General features: G+C 51.3%; 7 protein-coding genes across 7 annotated transcripts; 3 read left to right on the top strand and 4 right to left on the bottom strand.

The window, feature by feature from the left end:
- Window positions 1–4,873: 4,873 nt before the first annotated feature.
- N0V96_003075 (uncharacterized protein) lies at window positions 4,874–6,535 on the bottom strand (the record flags this gene model as incomplete). Its single annotated transcript, XM_053189768.1, has 2 exons — window positions 4,874–6,310; window positions 6,374–6,535. 2 exons carry the CDS (start codon window positions 6,533–6,535, stop codon window positions 4,874–4,876), a joined length of 1,599 nt encoding a protein of 532 aa, XP_053052691.1.
- A 772-nt stretch (window positions 6,536–7,307) lies between these two features.
- Window positions 7,308–8,269, bottom strand: N0V96_003074 (uncharacterized protein; the record flags this gene model as incomplete). The annotated part of the gene is made up of 3 exons (XM_065756729.1): window positions 7,308–7,883; window positions 7,943–8,145; window positions 8,236–8,269. The coding sequence occupies 3 exons, from the start codon at window positions 8,267–8,269 to the stop codon at window positions 7,308–7,310; spliced, it is 813 nt and encodes a 270-aa protein (XP_065614496.1).
- A 3,698-nt stretch (window positions 8,270–11,967) lies between these two features.
- N0V96_003073 (uncharacterized protein) lies at window positions 11,968–12,975 on the top strand (the record flags this gene model as incomplete). Its single annotated transcript, XM_053189770.1, has 1 exon — window positions 11,968–12,975. The coding sequence occupies one exon, from the start codon at window positions 11,968–11,970 to the stop codon at window positions 12,973–12,975; it is 1,008 nt and encodes a 335-aa protein (XP_053052693.1).
- A 547-nt stretch (window positions 12,976–13,522) lies between these two features.
- On the bottom strand, window positions 13,523–14,093 carry N0V96_003072 (uncharacterized protein; the record flags this gene model as incomplete). The annotated part of the gene is made up of 2 exons (XM_065756728.1): window positions 13,523–13,570; window positions 13,635–14,093. 2 exons carry the CDS (start codon window positions 14,091–14,093, stop codon window positions 13,523–13,525), a joined length of 507 nt encoding a protein of 168 aa, XP_065614495.1.
- Window positions 14,094–15,817: 1,724 nt separating this feature from the next.
- N0V96_003071 (uncharacterized protein) lies at window positions 15,818–16,521 on the top strand (the record flags this gene model as incomplete). Its single annotated transcript, XM_065756727.1, has 2 exons — window positions 15,818–16,226; window positions 16,487–16,521. The coding sequence occupies 2 exons, from the start codon at window positions 15,818–15,820 to the stop codon at window positions 16,519–16,521; spliced, it is 444 nt and encodes a 147-aa protein (XP_065614494.1).
- Window positions 16,522–16,864: 343 nt separating this feature from the next.
- On the bottom strand, window positions 16,865–18,184 carry N0V96_003070 (uncharacterized protein; the record flags this gene model as incomplete). Its single annotated transcript, XM_053189773.1, has 4 exons — window positions 16,865–17,618; window positions 17,717–17,780; window positions 17,850–17,959; window positions 18,009–18,184. 4 exons carry the CDS (start codon window positions 18,182–18,184, stop codon window positions 16,865–16,867), a joined length of 1,104 nt encoding a protein of 367 aa, XP_053052696.1.
- Window positions 18,185–22,041: 3,857 nt separating this feature from the next.
- Window positions 22,042–24,012, top strand: N0V96_003069 (uncharacterized protein; the record flags this gene model as incomplete). The annotated part of the gene is made up of 5 exons (XM_065756726.1): window positions 22,042–22,171; window positions 22,233–22,336; window positions 22,401–23,198; window positions 23,251–23,472; window positions 23,536–24,012. 5 exons carry the CDS (start codon window positions 22,042–22,044, stop codon window positions 24,010–24,012), a joined length of 1,731 nt encoding a protein of 576 aa, XP_065614493.1.
- Window positions 24,013–24,132: the final 120 nt, after the last annotated feature.

Raw genomic sequence — 24,132 nt, 5'->3', positions numbered from 1 at the left:
GCTAATGGTTGATCTCTCTTGCTCTGGTGTGTTGGAGGGCAAGAGATGGGCTGTTATGAATGTTGTCTGGCAGCAAAACAGAGTCGGACTTTCCCAGCAGAGTTGAGAAGAGGCGGTCGTGTAGTCGTATATAAACACGAATGGATCTAATAGTTCAGTGTTAGAAAAGAGGAATACGTCGGGTTCGGGTTGGTAGATCCATCCGCTGTCTCGTTAGGCGTTTCCGAGATTCATGAAAGCGAGGAAAACGAATCACATATGCCCCGTCAGCTTCCGTGGGCTGTATTTTTGACAAGTGAGGACGTGGAGAAGGAAAAGCTGGCTGCATGCCATTATCAGAGACAGACTGGAAGTCGCACAAGTCAGAATGATCTTCCTTGGTGGGCCAGGCAGTGCAGGTGGCCAGTGATCCTTGAAAGCGAGACCGAAGGCCGGGGGGTGGCAGGCCCACAAGCTACCAGCGGCCTCGTTTCGAGGAACGACTTGACTCTAGATTGGCGTCCAATGACGGCTCTGCTGATCAACGGGTAAGCTAAAAACGTGCCAAATTTTTGGTAAAGGTATTCTGCACGTATGTGCTTGCGGTACTCGAGGGCAATGGCTAGGTACGGAGGGTATGTTAGTCAAAAGTGAGAGCCAACACACTAGAGGTGAAGGTTGCGCTTTGCATCATCGAAGATCTTGAAAGTCGCAAAACGACACGCATAGAGCAATTCACAAACTGAAACCCACCGCAAAGCAGAATTCCCAGCAGCGTGGATGAGTAAGAGCCAAGTTCATCTCAAAGAAGCCCTGTCAATCGGCCATCAGTTCTCCTCACTGACCTCTGCCATCCTTACGAAGTTACGATGGTGAATGAGGGGACGAAAGTGAACATAGTCCTTTTCGGCAAGTTGAGACCGATGATTGGGGGGAAATCCTGGGAGCTGTCGTGTCTCTGGGCTCGGTTTCGGTAACGGGCATGGAGGGGGGAAATAGGAAAAGAAAAGCGTGAAATGTGATAGGGGCTAGCTGGGCTGTGCACCCACACCAATTCTCCGAGGACGCCTAGCTGGACCACACCTCGTTGTTCGAGCCTAGAAAAAGCTTAAAGGCCGTCTAGAACCCCATACCGAGCGGTACAGGAGATCCTTGACACCGCCGTATTTTCCGCATCCTCCTTAATCGTATTTCGGACTTAGTCAATGAGATTCCGCGCTAGGGGTTGATGTTGCACCACCAGACACAACTGAGCCGTTCGGTTGCCAGGGAATTACAGACTCGAACCTGAGAGAGCGCGAGAACTCATTTTTGAGTCGATTTCTAATCTCTTAGTATTCCGCTCTCGCTTCTGGAAACTCTCTAATTATGAGACGCTCTTCAGAGTCTTGACATTGAACCAGCAGACTCAGGAGATGTTCTCTACTTGGCCCCCAAGCCGATCTTGCCTACGGATAGGAACATGTCCCTTACCCCAGGTTCTGTAGTGAAATGATTGCCTGTTTAATGACAGTTCATACTGCTTATCGCCATTGTTTGACTCCATGTTGAGATTGGAACACGTTACCCCATTCGCTGGAAACTCCTGAGGAAAACAAGTTAGACTGTCTCCACCAAAACGCCCCCGATCCGAGGCTCTGTATGAATGAGCTTCTAGAGAAGATCCACTTTAGTGGGTGATGAGAGTCGAATGCCCATTAAAGTGGGAGCGGGCACGAGTAGTCAACCGCCCAGGATTCTTTGATCTACTATAACATTGGAGCTTGCTTCGAATCTGCATCAGCTCAGGAGATACGGAATTTAACGACAAGACCATACTAACAGCCGGCTTTAAGCTCAGAGAACCGGTCCGAACCCCCGAATCTAGAAGCGTGGAACATACTTCTAAACCCAAAAATGCGAGGGCGAGTTTCTCTTTTCCCCTACTTGGCGTCAGAGCGTCAATTTGGACGGCAAACATGCAGAGGCTTAGGGTCTCGAGTTAAAACGCATACTCATCAGCAGCGAAGATCTAATAGTTCGCTTCCGAGTATTCGGGAAAATGTGCCATGTTCCGTCAGCATTTGTTCTTTGGCGAGACTTTTGGTGCTGTGGTGAATGACATAGGTAGCTTGGCTGTTCGAGAGTGAAACAGCTGCCTTGCTCGGATGATCCTAGATCGCTGATTGAGACTCAAGAATTTATGACATTGGTCTAATACTTAATGAAAGCGAGCCCGCTCGCACTACCGTCATTGAAAACTTGGCGCTCGCCTTGTCTGAGTTGTGTCTGCGGCGCGATCTACGTCAGCAAGCTAATGTGCATCGTTAATCCTTGCTTTCGACTTACTCATCATAGAAATTTCCATCGCGCGAACTCACAAACCCAGATGGAAGATAGGAGACATTCCTCTATTGTCAGTATATTAGCTACCATATCCACGTTGCCAATGACCTCTTATCCAGAAGTCCTTGGCACAGTTTGTTCATCAAGCTTCATTTGGCTTCAAGTTCTGTGGAGGGCTCAACTCAACTTGGCTCGAGCTAAGCTGCATATATTTAACCAAATTGCATTGCAGATAATGATCTTTTGGCTTCAGGTTCACTTAGTAGTGGTTTGGAGATATTGGCCAGGCTTTAGTGTATTTCGATCTTTGGTCTGGTAGCGTTGCGGCAACTTGTTGATAGAGAGATGGTTTTTGGAATTGAATGCCAGTTTACTGTCTCTGAACAGAGCAGTAGGTTTAAATATCATTTGTTGAATTTTTGTATTACAGAGGGCACAAATCAATCATCGCCAGTTTTATGCTTCAGCTTTTACCGATTGCCCGCCCATGATAATCGGAGATACTCCGTCCGGAAGGGTAGAAACTCGAGCCTCCGCACTTCCCCCGCCAGGTGTTTTTGGCGGAGCTTCTCCGCGTATCCACCTACATCCCAAACACCTCTCGAGCATGCCGGCAACTGGCCCTGTCGCAGCAATTCTTACTATATGGCTGATGACACAAGAACTCTTTCATGTTTTGACTACCCCGTTTTGACAGTCTTGAAAAGGAGTGCCAAAGACGGAACCGGCAACACGATTGCCATTAAAGTGTCGAGGCATGACCTCATTATCAGTACGCGGAGTCGTCCATCCATAAAGCTGCTGTGTAAGTGAGAGTGCGGAGTAGTCCATCAGCAGAACATTCGTACTGTATACAACTTGTTGACGTGATCAAGAACGCGGAGTAGTCCGGTCTCGGTACTGGCCCGGCTTTACAAACTTGAAGAGCATCCGCTGTCACTGTCACGTAGAGCACTCATCAAGCTGGGGAAATTTCAACCATATATATTCAGTAAAGGATGCCACAAAACTCTATTCAGACAAGTCAGAGAAGCCAAAAGCCTCCAAGATGAGATCCTTTATTTTATGGAGTCTAGCAGTTTTGCCTCTCGCCATTGTGGCATATTTTACTGATATCCCAGAGTCTTTCAACGATACAGCCGCAATATGGGCGTACATGTCATATGGCGACCCTTCTGTGGCTGTTCTTCCAGGATCGTTCAATCGTTCCGCCATGGATGCTATTTACAAAGGACACGCCACCGATTCAGAGTTGCAAAAGAGGTATATTTCGTTCAACTTGCACCTTGATGAACCTTAGCTAATGAACAGGAATGCTTTCCTCAATACCACGAATTTCATAGCCTATGACAAAAGATTCATGGATTTAATTGGATCAAAGGCTACAGTTAAGCAGGTCCAAAAGTTGGCATTCCAAAGTCACGAGGCACCATGTTTCAACAAAAAAACTAAGGAGCTCTTCTTCGTAGAGTGGGGACCACCGGGAGGTGAAAACGGTACTCACAGCTGGCAGCATCTACTGGATACCAAGAATAATACTCTCAGAAAGATCACAACGAACCCGCCCACTCTCAATGCCCACGGCTGTGTTTACTACCACGGGGCCTATCACGTCGTAACGGACGGTAGCCATAACGAGACCGGAGCTCTCATCCACATTGACCCTACAACGCTAGAGAAAACTGTGTTGTTGAATAACTACTACGAGCAGCCTTTCGCAGGTCTTAATGATCTTGAGATTGACTCTTATGGAAACCTTTGGTTCACAGATTCAAAGTCTGGTTGGGTAGGTCATCACATAGACGACATGCAATCCACCCCCAGTCCCACACCATGACTAATAAGAGCTACTTCAGGGCCGGGACCTGACAGACTATACTCCCCCAACGAACCCAACTGTTTACATGGTAAACGGCACAACCATGCGACCGCGAGTTGTGCACATTACAACAGGAAACGCCAACGGGGTTGCTGTCTCGCCACTTCAAGACGGCCATCATGTGTTGTATCTTCCTGACACCGGTGTCTCCGAAGCCAAGCCCGTGGATAGAAAGAATCCATACGGCACCCGCGCACTCTTTGCATACGATGTTGCAGCGGGAGGTGTTCTCACAAATGCGCGCTTCTTGAACAACCCAATTTCGTATTTCTACGACGGGATTAGGGTTTCGAGAAACGGTTGGATCTTTGTTGGGGCTGGTGACGGGGTGGATGTCATTGACCCCGTCTCTGGGCTAGCACTTGGCACTATACGTGTGGATGGAGGAAGCAACTTGGCAGTGAACATGGCATTTGGCGAGAATGAGCTATGGATCGTGGGTAGAGGCGGTGTTTGGCATGTCAGTGGTGTGGCTGAGAGATTGGATCGGGACTGGTAACTACCTGCTAAGGTAGTACAAGCGAAGCTTTGGGCACTAAAGGTTTATGGATCACTTGAAGCTTCGATGATTGAAGACTTAAAGATGGAGATGTTAGAGATGTTGCCATCAGGATGCAAGAAAAGTTTGTGAATCATCAACGATCAGGTATCTTGGAAACGCTCTAAACAATATTGCTATAATTTTTCGTCTTAGTAGACGTACACAAACTCATCATTCTGGCGATCAGTCAAGTCCATGAATGCGTTGTCTCCCAATTGAGCACCAGCGTCATCATTCTGTGCGCTAACATAGTGGTGCTCCATGCTCAGATCCTTAATCTTTCTCGGCTTGCCGTTGGCCACTCTCTTGCGCTCCTGCATCTTGTTGGAGATGAAGAGGTTGACGACCTGCAGTGCGATGACGGCGAGCAAGGCGCAGGTGATGCCCATGACTTTGGTGAGGCCAGGCTTGTACTCGGGCGCATCCTTGGAGTTGAAGAGAAGGGGGCCAATAATGTTACCGGCAGAGGATCCGGCATTGTACAGGGACATGATGACGGACTTTTTGGTGGTACCCGCAATGTTGGAGATCATCCAAGAGACAATGAGGGGGTTGCCGCCGAAGAGGAAGGCAAGCATGTAGTACGCGGCCAAGAGAGGAGGAATGTTGTTCCTGGGGAGAACATAGAGCATGACCGCGCCAGCAAGGACAGGGGCGAGAACCGCTGCGAGGAAGGCTGACTTGATACGGAATCGATGGGCGAGGTAGGAGGCCGGGAAAATGACAATGAGCTGCACGAAGCCGAAGGGGATGTTGAGCAGGGAGCTCTTCATGCTATCGAAGCCGAAGCCAGAAATGACAATGGGGCCGAAAGTATTTGTCACAGCTGCGGTGACGTTGAGGCACACGGCCATACCAACAAACAGCCAACTTTTGGGCTCGTAAAGAGCTTCCCAGACTTGACTCCACTTGAACTCGTTTCCTCCCGTGCCGGTCTGATTGGCGCGAAGACGCTCGATGGCCTGCAGCTTCTCGTGCTCGGTGAGAAACCGGGCAGAGGGAATGTCGCTGTCGAGGAAGTACCAGACGACGGGGGCGGTGAGGACGGTAATGAGACCAACAAAGATGAAGAGAATCTGCCACGAGTGGATGGATCCATTGATTTGGCCCAGGCCATACGAGACAGAGGCAGCAAACATGGTGGCAAGACCGTTGGTGCCGTACCAGCATGCCACGCGCATGGGCTGTTCAGCGCGACGGTACCACTGCGAAGTGATGACGGAGAAAAGGGGCAGGCAGCCGGCCTCGAACAAGCCCAACAGGAAGCGGGTTGCCAAGAGACCTGCGTAGTTGTGGCATGCGGCCATGCACACCTGCGCGATACCCCAACCCAGGACCAAGGAAGGCATCAGGATGCGGTGCGGCACCTTGACGATGAGCCAAGAGGAAAAGGGCTGCCATGCGAGCTGGGCGATGGCAGCGATGGAGCTGACCATGGAGTATTCATTTCCGGTCAAGTTGCAGTCTGTTCTGAGGCCATGGATGGCACCGTATCCGAGGACGGACTTATCGAGGATCTGGAGGAAGTAGACCCAGACAAGGATCGAAAGGATTCGCTTATCGGTCTTTCGGCGAATGCGTTTGTTCTAACGTTGACAGGGTCAGCTATGGTGCAATGTGATGAGAACCTGCAAGTTAGGTCGACTTACATCTTCCTCTGTGACCTCGATTTGCTGATCACCAATAAGGTTCGCCGCGCGGTCGGCGCCCTTGGCAATGTTCTGGCCCTGGTGCTTGAGCTGTTCGACGTCCTCGGTATTGCGATGCTCAAGCTGAGACACACCGTCTCCAGTCTTCGATGCGGTGTCCATGTTGTTCTTCGGCGGCAAGCTGCTCTCTTGATGAATGGCTGACTAAGAAAGAAGACAGGAATTCAAGGAGAGAGAACCGGCTTCTCCCTTGATGGTCCAAACATCCAGGTAGCGAAGATGAGCGGCGATCTCCAACCATCTTATACCTAGACCCTGTTTATCGTCGTATCGCCGGCCGCGTCGTAGGCCGCTCAGATGTTCGGCGAAAAGCTCGAGCCAAGTTCGTCATGAGCAACAATTGACCGTACGAGGTGCATCTAACCCATACCATCTCATCCAATAATTGCTTCAGATAGGCGGGTGTGAGAGGATCCCCCATGGGGTCCTACCCGTTCCCCTCAGTGCAGCACCGCGCGCTAAGCAAGTTTGTAGGTTGGCATGGCACGCATGGCTGGCAACGCGTGGAGAGACCAGACGAAAATGGCACTAATTCCCCTCACGAACCACACGTTGCCCACCTTCGGGAGGTGGGGACGGGATGTTGGGGATGGAGAGAAGTCCGCGTGCGGTGAAGGGCAGGCTACCTGACTAGCCGTGCATAAAACCGTACACAAATGGGACAATTATGACCTAGTGCGGCCTTGACAGGACAGACCTCGGCGGTGTCTTGCAAGTAGGAGGGAGGTGTGAGAAAGGACTGACAGCTCGATGCCCCCACGCAGAGGCTGATGATTAACTTTGGCACCAAATAAGGACGACTTGGTGTCTGTCAACTGACCCGGGACTGTGGACGTGTTCAGCTTTGCTATACTCTTTTAAGATGGGAAACTGTCTAGTGCCCGGACTCCCTGAGAAGACGAAGGTTTGTGCCCGTCAAAATCACATAGATGGTGTCTAGTGTTGGGGTAGCTATCCCTAGTTCCTTGCCCTTTCGGTAGGGGTAACCGAGGATAATGTCCACTTCCATCGGCCGGCCGGCTTTGAAGTCGTTCTGCATGCTGCTGCCGATGGGGTGCATGGCCAGGATCTTATTGATCAGCTTGTCGACCAGGTCGTAATCGATGGGCACCTCGCATGCCTTAGCGACATCGATAACTTCTCTCATCAATCGCTGGGTCATTGGGGTAGCGTCTGGTGAGGAGCTAAGCCATGAATGCGTGTTGAGCAGTGTTAACGTTGTGAGCGAGTTCCAAGCTGCGTTCCATACAACTTTCTCCCAGCGTTGTACTTGGATATTGGGCACCACCTGGAATATTGTCTTGCCCTCCGTCAATAGAGATGCAAACTCATCCAGACGCTGCTGCTCGACTGCCTGATCCGCATCATTCGGGTACAACCCTATTTGCATGTCTTCGGACTTTGTGTGTTTGATGTGCCCAGGCTGCGGCTGAGCGGCTCCGGTCCAGGTCTGTCTCATTAGCACAAGCTCACCCCAGGTTATTGGAAGACTATTCCCCTGTGACTTACCACGCATGAAATGATTGTTGTGTGGGGGAACGCTTTGCGGAACGGCACTTCGTTACCGACACCATTCTGAATAATGACGATCGTAGATTTCTCCGCATCTACTGCCGGAGCAATTTCCGCGGGGACTGCATCCTGCGTGATGGCTTTGTGGGCGCAGACAATGTAGTCAAATTTCGCTTCCGCCTCTGCGGCATTCCTTACAACTTGAGGGCGTTAGCTTTCGACAGCTGAATTGACAGGGTCAAGGGCATGGTTTCGCTCCCCAGCGGCTCCCCTGGATTTCATATGCATACCTACCTCTGTAAGGGCGAACATTGTGCTCTCCATGGTTTTCGCTCGCAATAGTGATTCCATTCTCCTTCACTACGTTGTAATTTGACCTCGCAACAACTGTTAATCTGATACGAGGTACTCTGCTGAGAATAAATGCGTAGAATGACCCGATACTGAACAGAAGGTGTCAGTTTCTCATCCAAATAGGTCTTCGGGGTGGGCAACCCACGCCCCCAGCCCGTAGAGGAGGACCTCGACCTGCTGGCCTTCTGCAGTCATGGTCCAAATCGTGGTATTCGTTGGGCCTCGTCTAGGTGAATATTGACTGGTAGTGGTGGCGCAAGGACTTCAGTTGGCGTTCAACTGTGCTCTGTAGTATGCACTTCTGGTTTGGCTTCCTCACTCGGCCTAGTATTTGTACACTAATCCGTCAGATTCCTATTGCGAATACCGGCCGGCAACTGGCTTCAGCCCCCGATGTTCGGTGCGGAGGCGGAGAACCCGCCAGGGCACCTACCCCAGAGATTGATCCTTCGCAGCGTCCGTGACCTTCAGATCAGCAAACCTTGTGTCGTGTGCCCGTGTATCGTGGGGGAACGTGCCAAAGAGGTTTCTTGGGGGTTAGATGGGGGTCGCCGGGCGTTGCATCCGGTGCTTTTGACTAGGGGTTCGGAGAGGTGTCCGACGTTGCACCCCATCACCCCATCTTTCCCCCTCATTTCTCGGCCATCTTCCTGATCCGACGCGGGGAAGCCGGTACTGAACCTTCTTTTCGTGATTGGAGGCCTCAGTGTGGTGAATCTCGGTCGACCTTCGTCTCGGGTCCGTGGGGTATTCAGGGGGGCTTCAGCCGTTTGTTTGTCCTTTGGAGGATGATATCATCGGTGTGACTGATGGATTCAATGCTCGTAGCATCGTGCCGTGCGTGCTTACTCTGCCCCTGCGTAGATTTTCGCTGCAAGAAGTTGAGAAAATCGGGCCCGGTAGAGGCACGTAGAGAAGAGTTTTCACTTGCAATAGGTGACTTTTTAATCATGTTAAATTTGACCGTATTCCTAGCAAGCCTTGAAACGTCGCTTTTGATTACCTAGGTACTTGAATTGTGATTTTGTGGTTGCGTACTGTCGAACCGCAACTCTCTCTCACTTCCGTAGTTGTGATGAAGACCTCTTCTTCTCCAACTTTTCGCCCCAAACCCTCGCACAGTTGGCGATCTGCAGCGCTGTCTCTCGAATTCTGGTCGCTTGTCTGACAAGCCTGCTTCTCTCCGAAGGTGTTTTGGGTGTCTGCCCAGGATCTGATTCTTCCTCCTTGATCGTATGGCCCCATTCGTCTGCCGACCTTGCCACTAATCGAGCAGCGTCTTCGATTTTCTTTCCCGGTGGCTCTGATCCATCCTCAGTGAAGCATTCTTGTGGCTGCATGGCGATCACGCCTGCAATCAGGTTCCAAACAGCAATTAGGTCCTCCTTTGGTATGGTTGGTGATATCGTCGCGGAGATGGACCGCCTTTCGGCGGAATAGCTCCGTATCGGCCTCGCCGATGATCCTGGCCTGTTCGAAGTCCGTGCTAGCAGACAATTGCTGCACGCGCCGTTGTAGATGCCCGGCATTTTGACGCACTCTGGTGAGATCCCGTTTCCCCCCCGACATTTGGAGCATTCGTCCTCGGCGCCTTGCAGGTCTCCTCGCTCATGAAGCATGACAGCTTCCAACACGGGTGCCTGTGAGATATCTGGTGATACCCGGCCAGGCCTGACCCTCCATGCCCTTCGCACTGGAAGAGGACCTAGAATCCTCATAATATCTGTGGTAGACGTGCGCGGTAATGGCTGGCCGTGATCTCCGGGATATTGGGCAGTTCCTGGAGTTGCGTCTTTGATGGTTTTGTGTCGTCCTCTATGCTCGTATGATCCCTGGAGATGTGCTTCCCCGCCATCCGCTGGAGTAGCCTTCGAGTTGACCTGACCCACGCTCGCTCCTGCTCCCGTCCGGACTCTTGATGCCAGTGTTGCAGACGGCATCGTGCCTTGTTCTTTTTCCGTAATTTCTCCCGCTCTTGCCAAAAGTTGAAGTGTAATATCTGCGATTTCCCGTTCATCGCCCATCACGCTCAGACAAACGAGGGCATATCAAGAAGAGTGAGGTTGCTTGCCCGACCAACCGAACCACCAAACATGAAAGGAGAAATGAACAACCCACCAGGAAAAAAGAATTCAACCTCGTGATGCGGACCAGGTGGTCCACATACTCCAACATACGAAAAAGCCACTTATAAGTTCCGGTGAAGAAGCCCGAAGTCTTGCCCCCAGTTACGTAATTCTATTGGTCATCTGTTCTACCGCGGGCGAGCTCGGAGGTGGTGGGTGATTGGCCGTCAAGAATTGCCGTGACTGTCAGATTTTTGAGACGTTCTGGACTCTTTGAGATCTGCTGTCCCTGCACTGGGGGAGTCAGGCACTTTTGGTACTGGGTCTGGCTCCAAGCGAGCCCTTCGTCCACGCCTCGTGTGTTCGGGGTCCCCATGAAGGTATGTGGTGGGAAACAGAGCGCAGTATGGCTCCCAAATGAGTCAGGAAGAGAAGGGTGTTCGTCCAATTCAGCAACTATCCCGCTAATATTCATGACCTATTCCCCGATTGGACCAAGTGGCAATACCGGGCTCGTTTTTCCGTTGCCAGTGTGGGAGGCTCGCCCGAGAAGTCGGGAATGACAATCCATCCCCGCTGACAGTTGCCTCGACTGTCTCACCTGATCGCGCATGCGAGCTGAGAGAGCGGCCCTGGGCCGCTGGGGCGCTGGTGGGTTCGTCGGGAGCACAAGCGGTCACCAAGAAAAAGTTGAGAGAGCCAACGTGGGTTGGGTTACCGAACATAGCCGGGCCAGTGTCGATCCATTTGCAGAGAGTGAGATGAAATCTGACCGGACATACGCCAGTCCGGGTAAGGGTTAGCGGAAGCGCAAGAAAAGCGAGATGGGGTTGTTCTTCTTTTGGCTTCGTACGTCGCATGGTCGCGTGCAAACAAGAAACAAGAATACCCCCACGGGGAAGAGAAAAGTGTCTGGCATCTGCTGGTTTTTCCTGCGTCACACAAAGCAGTAGTCTCCAACCAGCGACAAATTCAGCGAAATCGCGTGCGTAAGGGAATAAAAACCACGCCGGTTTCCACCGCGGATGTTACCAACTCGACTGATCAACACGCTGATTCCGGCCCGGAACAGTCCAGATACATGATCTGCTTGGGCAAACCATTGTGGAGAAGATACAGTGGAGTTTGATGGGGTTGGTGGGTGGGAAAACCGTAATTGTTTGGTACCAGAAACCGCCCCCCGCGGGTTTAGTCTCCGACTCTTTCGTTTCCTCCGTTCTGTGGGGGGTAGGGAAGAGGCTTTTCGATGGCCTCGGACCACGAAATAGTCTACCATTAGACTCATCTTGGAAGAGGTGCCGGCGTGGGGGTTCAGACTACGTGGTTACATGGGTCGTTCCTACGGCTTATGTTACCTATTTTCGTGCTCGACTTACACCGACACAAGAGAAGGGGGCGAAAGTCGATCCCATGATCATCCATGTTGCGCTGGTCTGTCTGACTCCCTTGCATTCTGAGTTTGGATGAATTCTTTGTTACAAAAGCTTTGTTCGCGAGTAAGCTAATCTACCAAAACTCTCCTCACATCCCACCACTGCTGCTGGATCTGCTTTCGCAAACTACTTGCTCCCTCGTGCCACAAACCCGCAGAATCAGTCCACAATGTCTCCCTCAGCAAACGGCGGTCCCGCCAGTCACAACGGCAACGGCACACAACACGGAGCACGGCCGGCTCTGACTTCCGGCCTCTACGTCCCGACGGTAGCATTTTTCCGTTCCGATGACTCAGTAGACGTCGAGACCACACATTCCCACGCCGTCCGTCTCGCCAAAGCCGGCGTCGCTGGTCTGGTCACCCACGGCTCCAACGGCGAAGCAGTGCACCTCGACCACGACGAGAGACAACTCATCAACCGCACCACACGAGCCGCGCTCGACTCGGCAGGGAAGGCTGAACTCCCTCTGATTGTGGGCTGCGGCGCACAGTCGACAAGGGAAACCATTCAACTCTGCAAAGAAGCCGGCACATCAGGAGGCGACTATGCACTCGTCCTTCCGCCAGCGTACTACGGTGGCCTTCTCACCACCGACCTCATCTTACAACACTTTCGCGAAGTCGCAGACGCAAGTCCGGTTCCTCTTCTCATCTACAACTACCCTGGCGCCTGCAGCGGCCTCGATCTTAACTCGGACACCATCATCAACCTCTCGAGTCACCCCAACATTGTCGGCGTGAAACTGACCTGCGGTAACACTGGCAAGCTGGCTCGGATAGCCGCTGCTACAGCCCCCAAGAAAGGCGACAACAACACGACACCATTCCGAACATTCGGCGGTAGCGTCGACTTCACTCTGCAAACACTTGTCGTCGGTGGCCATGGCATCATCGGTGGAACCGGAAACATCGCGCCCCTTGCTTGTGTCAAGCTGATGCAGCTTTGGGATGAGGGCAAGTTGGTAGAAGCGAGAGAGCTGCAGGCAGTTGTGGCCCGCGGTGACTGGACTGCTATTCAAGGAGGGTTTGTCTCCGTCAAGGCGGCACTACAGGAATACTATAGCTACGGAGGGCTTCCGAGGAAGCCTTGCACATTGCTCGAGGGAGAGAGCCTAACAAAACAGATTGACGGGTTTTCAGAGTTGATTCAGGCTGAGAAGGCATTGCAAAAATAGATGCATGTAACAAACTGGGTTTTGGGACAGGTTTCAAGAGAATCATAGCGTATTGATCAATGAAGGAACTTTCACCTGAAGACATTGCCAAGACCAGCGATGGATATGGCGCCTCTCACGTCTGTATTTCCCACCGGGAAATTGAAGTGCACATTATCGCCTTTTGCATGTAGTTCGGCTGATGTCCAGAGCATGGGTTGGTGAACTTCTCCCACACTCGAGCGCTAAAGACTTCTCATTCGGATTATTGGGAGCACCCTTCTGGCCATGCTTTTCGAACACCTAAGTATGTATTCTTGGGTGACGTTATGCGAGCCTCTGTTGTAATGTCGACAAAACGCTCATTGTGATTGGTCTTGCTTCAAGATCATGAGAGCCCTGTAAACATGCCCGTCCCCGCCATATTTAGTATCATCTTGGAGAAATTCCGCCTCAACTACGAAGCCAAGGCGCTTGTAAAGATCCACTCCGGCCTCCATGGCATGTATGAAGACGTCAAGGCCCAAATCTTTGGCTCTTGATAAGCCACTTTTGACCAGAGCAGTGCCTATGCCTTTGCCTTGGTTGTCCGGGTGAACCGCCAGGTAGTCCAGTCCTATGGGAGAAGTATAATAAGTACTCGAGAAATGCTGGTGGCAAGGTAGAGGAATTGTCAACACACGCATGTAATCCTTCCTACTGAGAATCTCATCCTCTGCCTCACGGATAGGGATAAGCAGCTCATCTGACTCCTCTTTAGGGTCCCAATGAGCCGTCGCGGCAACGCGCCGGATCTCCGCTTCCTCCTCTTCACTGACAGACGGAACCACGGCATCGGGCCAAGCCGGAGCCCCGCCGATGCTCTTGGCGTGGGATGCGGGTAGAATCCACCGGGCATATCCCACTATTCGCCCGGTGGTGGGATCCACGGCCTTTTGGTGTCGCTTCGTATCGGGGTCATTGATGAGGTTTCGCGGCGTTCGCTTGGCTATCTGTGTGATGTGGTACTCGAGCGTCCGATGGCGCCAGGCGAGTTGCCAGTGGGGATCTGCCCAGAAGGCGGGGATGTTGTTTTTGGTCAGCTCATCGCTGTCGGCCAAGGTGCAGCCCGTGATGGTGTATTCAAGCGCAGGTTCCATTGCTCTAAGACTAGAAGACATCGCGATACCATGGACTGCAGCAACGCAAGCTCCTGGCACTTCACAACATTTCTGGGCAACGTGTTCAGAAGTCCCACCTAGTGTGGCCCGGCTATCGGCACTTTTGAACTGCACACAGCAACACCCCTGCATCTCACGCCATGTCCTTCAATCTGTCGGCCTGACGATCAAAGTCGAAATTCATTCAAGTCCTCTGACAACGATATGGTCCTTTGAAACAATGAAAACGCGTGTGACTGAATAGAACAAGCCCTTATCGATGGAAAGACATTTGCTTAATGAGTTCACTACCTACTTCGAAGTGCTACAGACACTCGTCACTTGAAGTTTGAGACTTTTCTTGAATAAGTTCATGTAGCAAGGCCCAAAATTTATGTCCAGAGTTTCAACATTTTGTCTCTTCACCTTGATCCAAGCTGCCGATCCTTATCCAGCTATGATGAAGCTTTTCTAGCACTCACAGATGGCGACAGGCTGCAGAAGTCCGTCTGTGTTTCCCCGCTTTCCCGGAGTCTCGAACGCTCTCAGAACAGTGTCGCATGACCGTCGCTCTCACTTCAACTCGTTCGATTCACCTCGTTGCCTTGCATAAAACTCCCTCCTTCTCATTTCACTTGTCGTCAATAGATCACCATAGCAGTTCGCGTCATCCGTCGCCCAATGAATATCGCCTCTTCAAACCCCGCATCAAACCCCGTGCTACGTGCCCCGAGCTAAACCCGTCTAAACTCTGACGACGTGCCAACAAGGCCAAACCATCCCCGGATGAGGAAACGAGCTGACCCCCACGAAGGGATCTAGGTATTTCTGGCTTGTCTGGCGTTTCTGTTCGGGGCCTAGCCCGACGTCCGAGCGGCTCTGCGGGTCCGGATCTGCGGGGCTGACCCCCATTCATCCCGTAATCCATGCGGGGAGCGGGTCGGACGCGAGACCACGAATCCGCGAAAGAGGTTGTGTACTTGTTCGGAAATGGTCTGATGCGTCTCTGGTGGTTGCTCCCCTCTCTTCTCTCAAGGCTTGACATCTCAAGTCAGCTTTCCCCGTAGGTACCTAGTTCGCACCCCATCATACGAGACGGCACACGAATCACCTGAGTTTGGCAACATGCAGAAACCCGTTTTGAGCCGACAATCGGATCTAGCTGGCGGAAAATAATGCGGGTACGGCTCGTGGGGGTCTACGAACGTGTCGTACGTAGACGGGGGGAGGCTTGAGATCATCATGAAGCTCATCAGGGTCGTAACTCCAATAAGGATATGAAGAATATTCAGGAGGCAGGAATGCGGCAAGTTATTTGGCAACATTTGTTCAGACAAACACAACAATGCCGACTATCATGGAAAAGCTCTTCTCTCTAGAGGGCCGCACGGCCGTAGTGACGGGAGGCACACGGGGAATTGGCCAGGCCATGGCAGTGTCCCTTGCAGAAGCCGGTTCAGATATCATCCTCATCCAAGTAAGAAATCACCAAGACTTTGCAGTTTAGCTCGATATTGACAAAAGAAAAGAGAGATGAAAGCAACACTGAAACAAAAACACAAGTCGAGGCCTTGGGCAAAATAGCTATCATCTACACAGCAGACCTTTCAAATCAAGAGGAAGTGGAAAGCTTGTCTAAGCGCATTTTAGCCGATGGCCACGATGTCAGCATTTTAGTCACCTGTGCCGGCATTCAACGCAGACATCCCGCACACAAGTTCCCCATGAGCGACTGGGACGAGGTCCTCCAAGTCAATCTCAAGACAGTCTGGACTCTTTGCCGAGACTTTGGCGCTTACATGCTCACGCGCAGCCCGAACTCGGTAAACGGTCACCGCGGTAGTATCGTCAACGTGGCTTCGCTCGTCAGCTTCCAGGGAGGCATCACGGTGCCGGCCTATGCAGCGGCCAAGGGCGGCATAGCACAGCTGACCAAGGCCCTGAGCAACGAGTGGGCGAGTCAGGGTGTCAACGTGAATGCCATTGCACCTGGATATGTTGCAACGGATATGAATGAGGCGCTGATCAACAACCCGGAAAGGGCAGCGAGTATTCTGGCCAGGATCCCCGCGGGGAGATGGGGCACCCCGGATGACTTCAAGGGTGCCACGGTGTTTCTCGCGGGGGCGGGGAGTTTGTACGTTTCGGGAGAGCTGCTGACTGTTGATGGGGGCTGGATGGGCCGATGATACTTGAGGATGTGTAGTCAATTAGAGATGTGAGAATACCAAGTAACATCCGGTCCGGAAGAGGACCAATATGATCTGCAGGCTTAAGCACTGCTCATGGGATGGAATCTTGAGCTGAGTGAACCCCACGTCTTGATGTGTCTTGTACTTAACGGCACTTGCTTTCCCCGCTTAGCTACAGGTCTGACTGACACCTGATCCCAGATCGGCGAGGAGCCAGGGAGAACTACTCCGAGTAAACATGGTGTGATTTTGCGTGGGGGCTCGGGCATTTTACGATTCTCTGATTCTGTAAGGTTATGCGGCCACGCAAATCATCCCGAGGTTGGGTATGCTTTAGCCTCTACAGCCAAGACATCTTGAACGACAAGAGGATTGCAAGCGTAATCATCCAACGATAGCTCAAAGCACAAATAAACTGGCAGAAATGACCCGAGAACAAGTTGGACGTGATGTGATCCCAGACCTTTAGTATCTACTGCGTGTTCAGATGAATGGACTATTACATTTTCAAGATGCTAGTAGCAATAACTAGTGCTGATGCTAAAACTTCATTACAATGTCGTCTAGTGAGCCGTTCAACTACCATTCCCTGATGCTGCCGTCAGGGCCATGGAAGACCTTGCACTGCCACGGCTCTGTCTCTTTGGAAATCTTGATCACCATCTCCTCATCAATATCAATGCCTAACCCGTAGCCTGTCGGCGCCTTTACGTAACCGCCTTCAATATCGAACACGGTGGGGTTCTTCAGATATGTCAAGAGATCAATATCTCCTGCCTCAGTATTGTAATGCATTCCCAGACTCATTTCGAGAATGGAAAAGTTGGGTGCTGATAAGGCGACCTGTACACTTGCCGCAAAGGCGACGGGGCCAAGGGGGCAGTGCGGGGCAATCGCCACATCGTACGCTTCGGCCATAGTCGCGATGCGCTTCGTTTCGGATATACCTCCAGCATGAGCAATGTCTGGTTGAAGGATGTCGACGCTGGCGTCTTCGAGGAAGCGTTTGATATCCCATCTAGTGTAAAGACGCTCACCAAAAGCGATTGGAATCGTCGTTTGATTTGAAAGCTGCTTAATGGCTTCTGGGTGCTCGCAAAGTAGGGGCTCCTCGATGAAGAGGGGCTCATATGGCTCCAGCGCTCTGGCCAGCTGCTTTGCCATTGCTTTATGAAGACGGCCGTGGAAATCGAGACCAGCGTCGAGACCAAGAGCTTTGACCTGCTTGAGACGCTCAATTGTGTCCTTCAGGACTCTGGGAGAGTCAACCCAGTTCATGTCTTCTGTTGCGTTCATCTTGACACAAGTCAGGCCTTGAGCAATGCGCTTTTTCCTGTAGAGAGGTCAGTATCTTTCGAAATTGGTTCATATCTGGGTACTTGCGCTGCTGCTTCGACATCTGATGGTCTGTCGCCTCCAATCCAGCAGTACACTTGCACCTTGTTGCGGACCTGACCGCCTAGCAGCTCGTAAATAGGAACTTTCAGGTTACGTCCTATCGATCATGAGCAGTTAGACAATTTTCTCGGCTATGCCAGATCTTTGTTCAGAATGTTGCACGAACCTTTCAGATCCCACAAGGCAATGTCAATGCCTGACATTGCTGACATGAAAACGGGGCCCCCTCGGTAGAAGCCATGGCGCCAGAAGATTTGCCAGATGTGCTCAATGTTGCTGCATATAAGTCAGACAAATTCTAGAGAGGATGAGTTGATCAGATTACCCTGCTTCAAGGCCGACTATCCTAGGAATCATCTCCTCAAGACAGCCCTCCACAGCCAAATCATGACCCTCGAGCGTTGCCTCGCCCCAACCATACTCGCCATTCTCGTCGGTGATCTTCACCATGAGCCAACGGGGCTTTACGCGGTAATACCGCACGGACGCGATCTTAGCCATGATGTACTACAGTAGGGGAATGGCTCAATGGTGTTTTGGACGATTAGAAGCTGGTCGTGATAGAACTCAACACACACCGAGCAGAGGTCAAGCACATTCAATCATTCATAATTCATCCCATTTTTAACGAAGCTCCCCGCATCATGAAGGTCCGCCATGAAGCGGCACATGTGTAACAACACGATCCACCTCCAAGTTTGGGGTCACCAGGTGAGCACTCCACGTCTGGCGTTGGTGGTTCACTCCCCACCTCTGGCATGACCCCCACGGAGGCTGGCACAAAAGCTCAATACGTGGAGGAATCGTGGGGAAGGCATGGGGAAATCCACGATCTCCACCCTTCGTACGGGCCACTGCTCAACGCGGTGTTGCTCCCGTTCCACGTCAGACACAAGTTGTCTGGCTCGGAAAATCCAGCCATGCATTTCTTGTTCTCGTGCCTCGCGCTCACCTTATTATCCACACCTGGAATTGTGCGTCTTGGCTTGTCCCGAACATGGTAGTTTCTTTTACGAACCGAATTCGTGATGTGGGTTCGCCATGACTCGAAGGGATCTAGCTGGCACGGCTGACGCCCGCCGATGTGTTGCGTGCAGCGGAATGGCCCCGAAATCTCACAAACCTGCCTCCAAACACCTTCAAAGTCAGGTAACTGTGCGTTATGGCCGCTTGACTGATGAGGTCCCGGCCGGAGGTTATCGAATGGCCGCGGATTACGGATACACTAAGTATTTTCTTGGCGGCATAATCCCATCAGGTCACCCAAGTAACTTGGTCCTTTAGGCTGAGGAACCTCACTTTCCAGCAAGCGGCTGTTGAAGGGCAGCTTATGCCAGGATGTTGTGGATCTGTTATGAGCAGCCATATCGGTGTTCATACCGAAGTCGCGTGTGTCGCGGCGCATCCGGGTGGATACTGACTTATCGCCGTTCGAGCAATTCTCCTCACGCTCCCGCCCGGCCCGATCGGGTTTGACCTTCCGCCAACACTTACGAGGCGACTGACACCGTGAGAAAGAAAGTTATGAAAGCGGCTAGTTTATTCAAGTTGCCCACACCCGGTTTCAGGGGCCCAATCAGCAGGAACTTTTAATAGCCGACGCATATTTTGACGTTTACCTCCGATCCTCCATCTATTAGTCTATCATTTTCACATTAGTCATGATCTATCAGTCCACATTCCGTCCCGATCTCATCTTTTGCCCTAATCTTGCAATGGCAATGCAGCTCACGTGCTTCCGCCTTGTTGTTGCGGTGCGCTGTTGCGCTGGGCCAGCACTTGCCTGTCGCTATCGCGGTTGCCTTCGTGTGAGCTCTTCTCACTCGGTTGCCCCATCTCTTCATCCCGACTCTCACTGGATGTATCATCTGGCTTCGCCTCCTCAATCGGATGCAAGCCTCTATCTTTGATCAATAGACAGCCCACCAAGCATAACCCAATGAGTGGTATTTGAAGAATAAACACAGCCCGACTGGCCGCCATGTATGCGTCGAGAACCGCGGACATATCTTGCTCATTCAGTTGCGGTATGGAGTAAGTGCTGCTGGCAAGGTCCTTGAATCCTGGAGGCAAGTTCGCTCGCAAGGTTGCTTGGAGAACCGCCGCGGAGACGGCTAATCCGCAAGCACCGCCGGCGCATCGGAAGAAGTTGCGATTTGAAGTGATGACTGCCCGGCGAGACTTGATGGAGTGCGCTTGGAGGGCCACCAGAGTCGGCTGGAAGATAAACCCGACACCAATGCCAATGATCAGGAGAGGAATAACGATGATTCCAGGCTTGGTATTTCGATCGAAAATGAGTGTGAGACCTGCTCCTCTGTATCACTTGTCAGACAGTTGCAAACGTAGTAGCCGGAATCGAGAATTTCCTTACAGTGTCCAGAGGCCAAAGCCTGCCCAGATGACTTCTCCATAGCGCTGAGTTCTCGATATGTACTGTCCCGAAATGATGGAGAATACGGATTGACAGACGACAAGGGAGACGTAGATCCCCGCTGAATGAATGACAGAGAACTGATGAGCGTTCTGTAGATACAGCGGGATGTAGTAGAGGTATCCCTGGTACGCTGCCCCAAATAGAAACGACTGTGCCAGGAGGACAACGACAACTTTGTTTTTGAATATGGGAACTGAGTGTTGTTAGCCGGCACTTGGGGCCATTTTCTTATTGACGGGAATTACCTGGCATCATCGGAAGCTTGGCAAACTTCCACTCCACAATGCCAAAAGATACAAGAGCAAGTGCTCCTATTGTCAGCATACTGATAACCATCGCTGAGTTCCATGGGAAATATGCGCCACCTAGCAGAGTAAGTGAGTAATCCCTGAATTAGGACAGGATCGAGTCGAGGAATTACCCACCTCCAGATATAGGAATAAGCAGCAAGATAACGCCGGCCGACGAGGTGAATGAGCCTGCATAGTCGATCTTCTTGACACTTTTCATAAAGTCGTCATCCGGAGGCTTAGATGGCAGGAAGAAGTATGAGATAACACCGACAATAACACCAAGTGGTGAGAGCATCCAAAAGAACGCTCTCCACGTTGCCCTCTCAACAAAGGCTGCAGCAAGAAATGGCCCGAGGACATTTCCCAAACCAACCATTGAGCCCAAGATTCCTTGGTATTTACCTCTTTGCTCCAAAGTAACAACGTCAGAGACAATGATCATGGCGAGATTCGTGATACCGCCTCCGCCGATGCCCGCAACACCACGGAAAATGTAAAACATTGTCGCGTTCTGCGAAAGTCCACAGAGCAAGTCCGCAATTGACAAAAGACCGATAGCGCTCAAAAATACAGCTTTTCGGCCGAAAATATCTGAGAAGCGCCCGTAAAGCATCTGAAATGTCGTGTTGGCAATGAGCGATGACGTACCCGCCCATGATATTGTATCTTGCGCGTTGAGGTCCGCAGCAATTGTCGGCAATGTAATGCTGATGCCATTTTGGTCGATGAAGGAGACCAACAAAGTTACTGCAAGAGTTGCAAAGACAACTAGGAGTTTCTTCAGAGGCAAAATGTTTGTCTGGTCGTGAAGAGCCTTTTCGGCCTTGGTTGTTTCTTGATCGCCCCTCATGCTGCAACCCTGGCCAGTCGATCACTTGGGACAAAGTAATGAAATTCGATAGGAAAGATACCAGCGTAGATTATGGCCAAATGATTTGAAAATGCAAAAAGGACATGCGGCTGAAACTATGCGTAAAAGAACCAGCGCATGAAAACTTTTCGTGGTACAATCCGACGTTGAGAGCGGATACCAGCATCCGGAGGAGCCAAGACTCGGATCACCGCCGTCAAAGATTGGTCAATTGGCCTCATATCGGCTCCGGATTCGGCAGCGAAAAAATTGGGCTGGAAAGTTGAAGGGGGGCGAATTCAACGTTGACTGTTGAAAAAATGGGTGCGTCATGGCTAGGCCAGGCCAACAAGGGATTTCGGCAAGTTTTGAAGCGGTGGACTCCACAAAAGTCTTTGCTAGTCGGAACATCCGATGCTGTCGGCTGGTTGCCAATGTCGCTCGCTTATCATTCTCGGAGGATGTCCGACACTAATATTTATCCCGCATGATTCGCTCCTTTGCAAGCCACGTTATCAGAGAGTATACGCTCGTCTGGTTGATTGTAGATGCCAACTTGGCAGCTAGATTGGCTCTTATCGAAAGGTTGAGTTGGAGATGGGATAGCGTTATGAGGGAAGAAGGCAGTTTCATGATAAGGCAATACAACCTCAATTTGATAAATACTGACGGCGAAACAACCGCAACTTGACATGAATCTTCGTGATGTGTGTTAATTGAGCTTATTGAAAGGCAAAGCAAGGAGCTTTCGAATTGTTTCAATAACTTGCATTGAACAATGACGTTGTTGACGAGGCTTAAACGAGCCTGCTTGTCCCGGCAAGAGTTCAAACAATTCATCCAAACCAGAGAACATCCCGAAGAGGGTACGGCATACTTTAACGAAGACTTGCTGCCTACTCCTCCAGGTCAGTTGTTATTTGAAATTATTTTGGACTCAATGAGTAATTAGCTGATTTTGCCCTGAAGAGCACCGAAGTTGGACAGCCTTACACTTCTTCACGTACTACTTGACCCAAACATTTTCTCCAGGCTCTTACAATCTTGGAGCAACTCTCATCTCAATCGGCTTGGTAAGTTGACTCTAAGTTCTTCTCCACAGTCCTCTATGAGGAGTTTCTGACAGTCAACGCGCAGCAATGGTGGCACGGAATGATTGCAGCTGTAATCGGCTCAGCTATCCTTAGTGTCGTGGTTATCCTCAACTCCCGCGGTGCAACTCGCTATCATGTCGGGTTTCCCGTATACGTTCGTGCTGCTGGTGGCGTTAGTGGTGCAAAGCTATTCATCGTCGTGCGCGCCTCTGTCGCTGTGATCTACTTCGCAACTCAGTCATTCTATGGTGGCATGCTCACTTCAGTGGCCCTCAGAGCCATATTCGGCTCCAGATGGGACAATATTCCCAATCGCCTACCAACGAGCGCGGGAATCACTTCCAAGAACCTATTGGCATTCTTTATTTTCTGGATTGTTCAGTTCCCTGTCATGTTCGTCCATCCGACTATTCTTCGCCACCTATTTGTGGTGAAGTCAGTGGCAACAACAGCAGGTCTAGTCGGCGTCCTGGGATGGGCAGTACATGCAAATGGTGGGAGCCTGGGTGGCTTCAACTTTGGAGCAAAGTCTCTAAGCGGCGCAGCGCTTGTGTGGCCCATGATCCAAGCGATCAACAGCGTCATGGCGGCGCTCTGCCCGATCCTTGTTAACCAACCTGATGTCGCTCGGTACGCTACACGTCCAGCACAGGCAACCTGGTCACAAGCCATTGGTATTCTGGTCAGTAAGGTGCTCGTCATGTTCCTTAGCTGTGCAACAACTAGCGCGGCTGCTGGTGTTCTTGGCAAGAGCTACTGGAACGTCTGGGATCTCTACAACGCCATTCTGACTGAATATTGGGTTCCTGGAGCGCGTGCTGGAATGTTCTTCGCTTCCGCGGTAAGATAAAAATCGTCCAGAGCGCCTTTCAGTTTGCTAATCGGTGTATCAGGGCATGATCTTGGCGATTATCGCGACTAATGCTGGCTCAAATTCTCTCCCTGTCGGCGCCGACACCAGCGGACTTTGGCCAAGGTACATAAACATAGTTAGAGGTCAGGTAATATGTGCCCTGCTTGCGCCTCTTTGTGTACCGTGGAAGATCATCGCCAGCGCTAGTTCCTTCCTCACTTTCTTGGGATCATACACCGTTTTCCTAATGCCAACCTGCGGCGTAAGTACAAGTCGTCTTCATCCCTACAAGAACCTAATCCTCGTCGAGCTAACGAGTTTCCAGATCATGATTGTAGACTACTGGATTATCCGTCGAGGAAACCTCCATGTCCCAAGTTTGTACACAAAAGTAGAGGGCGCTCCGTACACGTACTACAAAGGCTGGAATCTGCGCGCGGTTGCCGCATGGGTCGCTGGCGTTGCGTTTACTGTACACGGCATTGCTGGGAACTTGGACCCCGACTCCGTCAATCAGGCAAGCAAGAACATGTATAAGCTTGGATTCCTGCTTTCTCTTGCCATGGGCTCGTTTGTTTACTACATAGCCTGTGTTATCTGGCCCATTTCGGTTTACTCACGAGAGCTGGAGGCGCAGGCAAACACAGGGTTTGAGTGTATGGCACCGTCGGAGGGCTTCTTCCCCGGTGAGAGTGTTGATACCATTCGGGGAGTCTTTTACTCAGTTGAGGGGACCGAAGTTCAACAGACCATCGGAAAGAGCCCCGGTGCAGAGTCTGTGAGCGAGAAGTATACGGTCTAAAGTATCATGTCCTGGAGTATCTGTGTACTCATTTGCATTTTTGTTGTTCAAGTTGTCACGCAACCTAAGGTTTGAGTGTGAATATCGAGCATCTTCAATTGCTTGAATAAATTCATCAAA

Source organism: Colletotrichum fioriniae, assembly GCF_027942845.1.
Source record: "Colletotrichum fioriniae strain IMI 355084 chromosome Unknown scaffold_3, whole genome shotgun sequence".
Lineage (NCBI taxonomy): Eukaryota > Fungi > Ascomycota > Sordariomycetes > Glomerellales > Glomerellaceae > Colletotrichum > Colletotrichum fioriniae.
Note: the sequence above shows the minus strand (reverse complement) of the source record. Positions and strands in the feature narration are given on the sequence as shown.